The 7,970-nt window shown below is 35.0% G+C and overlaps 1 protein-coding gene across 1 annotated transcript; it reads right to left on the bottom strand.

Annotated features, from left to right (window-relative positions):
* Positions 1 to 1,417: 1,417 nt before the first annotated feature.
* Positions 1,418 to 7,548, bottom strand: LOC138319468 (complement C1q tumor necrosis factor-related protein 7-like). Its single transcript, XM_069262624.1, has 7 exons — positions 7,506 to 7,548; positions 6,954 to 7,101; positions 6,362 to 6,456; positions 5,851 to 5,907; positions 4,667 to 4,972; positions 3,861 to 3,941; positions 1,418 to 1,824 (listed from the first exon to the last, which is right to left on the bottom strand). Exons 1-7 carry the CDS (start codon positions 7,546 to 7,548, stop codon positions 1,418 to 1,420), a joined length of 1,137 nt encoding a protein of 378 aa, XP_069118725.1.
* Positions 7,549 to 7,970: the final 422 nt, after the last annotated feature.

Here is a 7,970-nt window from a genome sequence, read left to right as displayed (position 1 = left end):
CATCCTTAACTACTGGACCGATTTTAATGACATTTGACAGTAATATTTGGTATCATGTGAAGATGTGCATAAAGGTTTTCGTTTGTCAAAATTGTGGTTGTCATGGTAACCAGCTTACTATACACAGTTTTTGTTGCATAAATGATCCGGACAACTCCTTCTAAACTACGTACATATTACCATGTTCATTTAAACTTGACAGTACTGTTTAAAGGGGCAATTCAGTTTAAGAGTACATTAACATTTGTACATGTTTCGGAAGCAAGCCAGTTCTAATGGAAATTAGATTAGTTGGTTTTACTGTGATATACCAGAAAATCCCATTGTACTGAAATGTATGTGAAATGTTCAAACTCGCTGACTGTCCGCCATTACACATAGTGGTCGAATGTCTTTTATGCCGAACTTTGGCTCTTGCATGTGTAGTAAAGAAATGTGTGGCTCGAAGTACTAAAATTGCTCTCACAGTAGTGTGTATAGCTTATTAGATGCATGTTCTTGTCTAAAACAAATTCCATCAACTCCTCACTAGTTGTGTATTACATTTATCTAACCTGTGTTACTTTGGCTCGGGTATGGGTACAGCGTACATGTTGTACATGCTTAACCGTATTGGTCAACAATTTCAAATTTCAACGGTATCAATCAAAATACTGAACAATGTCGTGAAATTTATCAATATTTCCTCCTTTATGTTATGAAAGGGATATTTCACCGAGGATCATAAAATGTTGTATTTTTGCAGTTTTAGTAATATGATTTGCCGCTATTATAAAATAAATTAAAAAAAAAAGATTTATTGCATGTATAGCAATGCAATACAGCTTCAGGCGACATGAGAATAATGCCCTTGACTAGTCAGTATTACACGTGTACAGTAGGTACATGTCGTGTATAAGGGAAAATGTAGTATGTAATATCATTTTATACATACCTACACGTGGTTACCCATGCAATAAACCTCGTGATGTCACATTGTCAACAAAATTACTATTTATCGGTACAATTTTACCATTTTTTTTAAACTACACTGGAATTACTTAATAAGAAATTTGTTTTCAAATTGGCGAAAAATCATACTGCTAAAATTTCTATAAAACGTCGAGGTAGGAGGACCAAGGGTCACAGAATCTTGCAAAACCCGAGGCTTGCCGTGATTTTGTAATTCCAAGAGTAAAAAATCCCTATCCTTCATATCCACATATTAAAGGGTATTATAACATTGCATATATTACATACAGCATCTATTACTAGCAGGGTGAAGGGGACAGAAATCAGTCGTTGGTTTACAGGTTTCATCTTCTTCTGTGATTTCTTTTTTAAACAGTAGCAATGCTGGTATACAGACAAATTATTTAAACGAGATACTCTAATACTTCAATGAAAACTATCAAATATTTGATAAATTATAAATCAATTATAATTCGTATAGTAAAAATCCAGTAAAGGTTGTGAAACGGTTATCAATCACTGTGCCAGAATTATAAGAATGGCGGTGTATTTGGATCCAGACTCTGTCGCCGGTTCGTAGATGGACTGCTATCGTGTTAGATCCGGAATCCCTGTCAGTCACTGACCCAGCATATACGTCCATTATAACGTGTCGTCCCTTATGAAGGAAGACCACAACTGAGCCTCCTTTTCCGACCACTACTGTGACGGAGAAGACGTATATCCCGTCAACAGGAGCGGTAAATTTCCCGGTGTGTTTGTCGTATCCACCTCCAACATTGAGTACATCTGATACTGCAAGTTGCTGATTAGCGAATAGTTGGGTTAGGTCGTTGCCTAATTCAGCATAGAAAGCAATTCTATGCTTGACACCTGAAAACGAACACGAAGTATAATCATATGTTATAGTATAAGTTGATAATTCATATCACTGAGGCTTTGGTCCAGGTTTTCTAAGGTGCTAAGTGTGGAAATTAAACTGGCAAAAATACAAACAGTTCATGACAAAAGGATTTAAAGTTATTAATGTAAAATCTGCCTTAGCGACCACCTCTGCATTAAGATCACGTGCTTCAAAATACTTCTTTATTTGGTAAATGACCGCTTGCAACACAACATCACCTGGGTAAAAAGATCATGTTACCCATGGGTGTCTTCCATTCTGAGATATATCAGAGTTACTTCCCTCCGTTTCAATCCGTCAGTACTGATTGAGTGAAACGCCCGTTCCCACTGGCGTTTAGGAAGATTTGCGAATGCATTGCACACAAAATTGGTTGATATTCGCTGGATTTACGCAATATTCGTAAATCGTACTTGTATCAGCCGTTCAATATCCGCACATCTCCGCAATTATCCGCAAAGGCATGTTATCCGTTCCCAGGATGTTTGAACTGTACAAAATTTTGTTTGCGGAAATCATTCGCATTATATACGCTATTCGTACGCAATATAAACTCAATACATAATTGTATGCGCTGTATATTCGCTGTAGTTCGTTGATATCCGCTACTGACAAGGTTTTGCGACTTGATAGCGAACTGGGACATTGTGTAAAACAAATATATAGCGTACCTATCACGTCGACACCACAAATTAAAGTAATTTGTAGCGAATGCATATTGAGTTAAGCGTTTATATTACGTCTGTTTTGCATATTTGATTTAAGAACAATTTGCGAATGCATAACAAACGTATATGGCGTAAACCAAAATTACTGTTAATATGGCAGAAATCGACATATCTGTCTATTATTTTCAGTCTTTCAAGACGTACAGATGTAGTAATGGGTCCTCGGCAACATATATGTTCAAGCCATCCAGTTGTTTAATAGACAGAAAAGAAAACGTTGTCTGCTTTAATATGAGTTTGAAACAGACTTAACCTTGTTTGTATCTGGAGGAGGTAGGATAGGAGATGCAGTCTGCTCATCTTTGTGGCAGTCGTGCTTTTGTGAAAAGTGATATCGAAAGGATCGAGCGCGCATCTTGTACTACCGCAATTCAGATGCCCAACATGCGCAACACAACTGATCTTTCCGCTACACCTGCGCAATGCATTATCAATCGATCCGTAAAGTTTCCGTAAAAATCGCAATACTTCCGACCTGTTGCCTAAATATATGCATTAAATATTCGTAATTGTTTGTTACATATCCGCAATATTGGAGAATTTTACCGATTTTTTCCCGCACGGAAGAGCATCCGTTATCGTATTCGCTTATCCGCGTTTGTTCGTCATTTATATGCTCTACATTATTGATATATCCGTTATTCATACTGAAAATTTTATATTTTTGGTCGATTTCGTTGCGGATGACAACGAATAGCTAAAATTTGTAAACTCAATTCATTCGTAATTAATCCGCTCTTCAGTGGGACCGGACCTTCTTTTTTGTTATCTCTAAAACAGGTCACTTTTTATCTGGAATTTTTATCAGTGCTCTCTTATATGACATATGCCATACCTTAGACACACAGTTGTCGACATGTCGCCCTGGTTAGATTTAAGCAACAACGATAACAGGTCGTATGAATAAAAAAAGCGTTTCTGAATTATCAACTTATACTTAGGCAACGACCTAACCAAACGTGTCTCGACCCCAGACACCCACAATAGATGAGGTCGGATCCAAATTTATCTAGCCTTAAGATACACCAATACCAAGTTTCCACAAGGAATAACTGCATCAAAAGAACCAACCTCAAATATTAAAGTTTTAGAAATAATGATATACGAAAATGATTCACCAGATGCCGTTGATACAAATGTCACATTCTCTTCCATTTATACCTATTAAATTCCATATCTTCAATCTCTGTCCACAGATATCAGGAATAAATATTTAAATGTGTCCAATATCGATATCAGTTACAATTACTGACTACAAGGCAATTTTGGTTACTTACAACTACCCGGATATCCCTCCGTTATGCCAACACTTCCCTGATGTCCGTGACATCTGTGAATGTCTGGTAGACCCGAATCACCTGCTCAGAATAATAGAGAAAATAGTATTTAAGATTACAAAAACCTTTCTTTTTATTGTGTGTAGTTTTGAAGTTTCAATCACCCTGTATTCATCATTTATATTGCCTTACAAAATAATAGTCCCTATGAATTTAAAGAGGTAATCAATACAGATACAATAACGAATCAAGTTCTGCGTGAAAAGATGTCAAGAATAATGTCTTGCCATATACATGTGTGCCATACAAAATCTTTCAATTTCAGCATAACTATTATAAACACTATTCGTTTTTAAACGCCAGATAATTATTTTGTTCCAACACTATTATTTCAATGTTTTATTTTAAATGTATTTAATAATTTGTCAATTCTTCATAAAGAAACATGATTTCATTTCAGATGTTCATTGAGCAACAATAAGAAAAGAATCTGCATAACAAACGACACCATCGATGTCATTCTATTGTTACTCTCAGCCAAGTCTGAATAAAAAACCGAATAGCGACATTAAAAACGATTTTGACACTTACTATTATACATTGTAAAATGGTTAAACGGTGGAGACATTTCTCCTACCTTGCGCTTTTTCCAGTGTTTTACATAGTTATGTTTTATCGTTTCAAATACCCCCATAGTAATATTTCCATAGACAGATGTCAGACTCATGAAAGCCATATCTTACGGGTTTCGGAAAATATATTGGACTTTTAATCAACATTAATTGATTGAAATAAAAGAAAGGTACCTTTATCTCCCTTTGGACCAATGGCCCCTTTCTGGGCAGTTGGACCTGGATCACCTTTAGAACCAACGGCGCCTTGTTCTCCTTTATGTCCGACGTTCCCCTTAATTCCCGTAGATCCAGCCTTGCCTTTTTCCCCTTTAGGCCCAGTGACACCTATGCGTCCGTTAGGCCCAACGAGACCCGGGTTTCCTTTCTCTCCTTTGAGTCCAGTTGCACCTAAATCCCCTTTAGGACCTGTTGGTCCGACAGCGCCTGTCGTGCCTACTGGTCCAGGATCACCCTTTTCTCCTTTAAGTCCAAGACGTCCTGTAATTAATCAATTTATTCCCGTTATGAAAATGCTATTTTTGCTCTTTCTGTATATTTATCAGTAATTTCTCTATCACAATAGATGGGCGTTATTCAACACTTCATTCGAATAAATATGTAAACATAGAAAATTTATCTCGTTGACAGAGTGACCTTTGACTGGGACCGTGCACATTTTGAATGTCCGATCCCTACATATCGATTCATTATTGAGTTTTGTGATAATTAATTCTTTCAACATACATTTCAAGATTTTTTTGTTTGAAGTTAATGGATGTTTTTATTCTATGTTTTTATTCTTTGATATACTATTTTTAATACGGTGGTTACTTTCTTAAGTTGTTTTTATTACCAATTAGAAGTTTTTCATTTGCCTAATAATAATTAGAATATATACAAATAATTCATTGTGGAAGTATCGAGGTCAGGAATTGTAATGCAATGTTATGCAAGTTATGGTATAGGTAATAATAAAAGAGAAATATGGAATACAAGGGGAAATCATCAATGGTAAAGTTTTCTGTAATTGACAACCAGATAATATCTAAATATAGCCAATCCAATGCCGAAGGCATAGCTCCTTTATGCGGTGAGTATTATATATAACTCTTACAGAATTATTTAATAAGGTCATTTACAATTTTGGAGCTATATGGTATAATGAAGAACCATCGTTGACATTGGAAGATAAAAATATCAATGTGCATGGTGTTTTTTTATAAAAATTACCGCAGATGGAATTGATAAATGTTTTAACATTATGAACAAATTTTTCTTCAGTCTCCAGTTAAATAATATGCTTATCTGTGATTGGTTTCAAAACTTTTTATTTAATCAAAATCTCAACTTTTAAACACAGCAGGCCTCTTACTCACCTGAAGATGAACTTTGACCTTTCAGATTGTTATGGAGAGCAAATGTTGGCGTGTATGCTGTAAAAAAATTTAACGTGATGAATAAAATGTAATTATTTTATCATCTCAGTATATACAAGAATAACATATACATGTATCTTGTTATTTTTAGAATAAACATTATTTTGTTTGTGCTTTGTAACGTCAAGCTGGTCTACATAATTGTATGTCTGTGTTAATGTTACACAATGTACAGTAATGATTACAACAGTAGTATTGACACCAGTATTGTCAAACACATTAGAATAGATATTTATCAGATATCATGTAAGGACAGTAGTATTAAATGGGATATGAAAAATAAGTGGGTTTTTTTTATCTAGTAACGCATTTTAATGAATAACAATTTATGTTACAATTTGTTTACTAAAATGTTGTCTAATTTTGGATTTCCATAGTTTACACGAAAAATTATGTTTTGAACGCATTTTTTTTTTAATTTTCACTTTCGTGCATTAACCTTCATTCTTACCAGTGTTCCCGCTTCGCTTTGACAAGAAGGACATTCTTTCCGATTGTTTCTGGATATTCTTGTCATTTGGATTGCCAATCAAGTCCTTTGTGTCTCTTTATCACAACAAACCACGCAAATGTGTTATTTTTATCGTACAAGCTTTAATCTTTAATCAATCCATTTTGCTCTATATTGATAATATTTATTTTGCTATATACTTCGGTAACCGTTGTTACGTACATGTACCATGCAATTATTCAGAAATTAATGTTTGTGAGCAATATTTCTGTATGCAATGTATGTATATTAATTAAAGTAATATTGATACATCTGTAAGCAGAAAACAACATATTTAGCATTTGAGTTGTCATGGTTCGTTACAATAAAAGTAAAACAATGTTTTTCAACATAAGTAGATTCTGAAGTTTTTTGGCTTTAAATAATTATTTTGATACAGAATAAGCAAAAAGCATGATTTATTTATAAATAATATAAAGTAAATATATCAATAATGATTTGACAACACTTGATTCGAGTTATCCGATCATACGTTAATTACTTAAATATCTAGAAGGTCGTTGAGAGTACCAAATGATTTCGTTAAAATTACCTTAGTTGATTCAGTTCTGTTGACACGTCCTGAAATTTTCTTTCTAAATATTCATGTTTCTGCTTTAGGGTGACGAATTCCCTAATAACATCATCAACAGTGTTACTCAACGACACTACTTTTTGTTGCCGTACATTTAGTCGGGTACCTGTAGCAACATGAAAGGTGCCCGTCAGTGCAATGTAAAAAACTAAGACCAATAAAGTACTGGCCGCCATAGCTGTCAAGTGCATGACCCCTTTTCGCTTCCGCCGAGATAGGAACGTCATAAGGTCTGATCTTTTGTGACTTATCAGTTATAAACAATGTAAAAACTAATGCTCTCCTCTCAAACGTCTTTGTCATTTGGTGAACTTTTGACCTTTTTTCTTGTTTCTTTGTTTGGATAGATATTTTGATTAGCGATTCACTATAGTAACTGGAATCAAATTCAATTTTGTGATTGGTTGCGATTTTATGTTATTTGTGCATATATACATTGTACATATCTTTTCATCAAAAACAATTAGGTTTCCTTTTGAAAATTCGGTATATTTGACTAGGCTTTAATACCATGGTCCGAGGACGTATCCCAGTCTCCATTTTTCCAATCCATCCTAATCTAGTCTCAGCTCAATAACCGAAAGGCCCATGGTACTGATAGTTGACATGTAGCATGCTGGAATGGACTACCAATTATGTTCAAATAATTGACCTTGACCTTCATTCAAGGTCACGGATCAAAAACTCTAAAATCTTAAAAGAACTTCTTGGCGATAGCTATGAAGCCTAGATTCCTGATATTGGGATTGTAGCATGGTGGGATTAACGCATACCAAGTGTGCTCAAATAAATAACATTGACTTTCATTAAAGGCCACGGGGGTCAAATTGGCTAAACCTTAAGACTAAGCGCCCTGATATTGGGCATGTAGCATGTCGATCTTTTTCTCTTCTTCCTAACTGACTTTATTCTTCCTAACGTCTCCCTTGACATCGCCTCACTTTTGGCCTTCAGTTGAGCACTTGACCCTGCGAG

Source organism: Argopecten irradians, chromosome 3 (assembly GCF_041381155.1).
Source record: "Argopecten irradians isolate NY chromosome 3, Ai_NY, whole genome shotgun sequence".
Classification (NCBI taxonomy): Eukaryota; Metazoa; Mollusca; class Bivalvia; order Pectinida; family Pectinidae; genus Argopecten; species Argopecten irradians.
Note: the sequence above shows the minus strand (reverse complement) of the source record. Positions and strands in the feature narration are given on the sequence as shown.

What these genes read in the sequence shown, in the direction of transcription:
- LOC138319468 (XM_069262624.1), bottom strand. Translation starts at nt 7,548, where the DNA reads ATGGATTGGAAAAATGGAGACTGGGATACGTCCTCGGACCATG. An exon ending in ACAGAACTGAATCAACTAAG is followed by an intron (nt 6,457 to 6,953) that starts GTAATTTTAACG and finishes GTTGTGATAAAG; the next exon opens with AGACACAAAGGACTTGATTG. An exon ending in AGGTCAAAGTTCATCTTCAG is followed by an intron (nt 4,973 to 5,850) that starts GTGAGTAAGAGG and finishes GATTAATTACAG; the next exon opens with GACGTCTTGGACTTAAAGGA.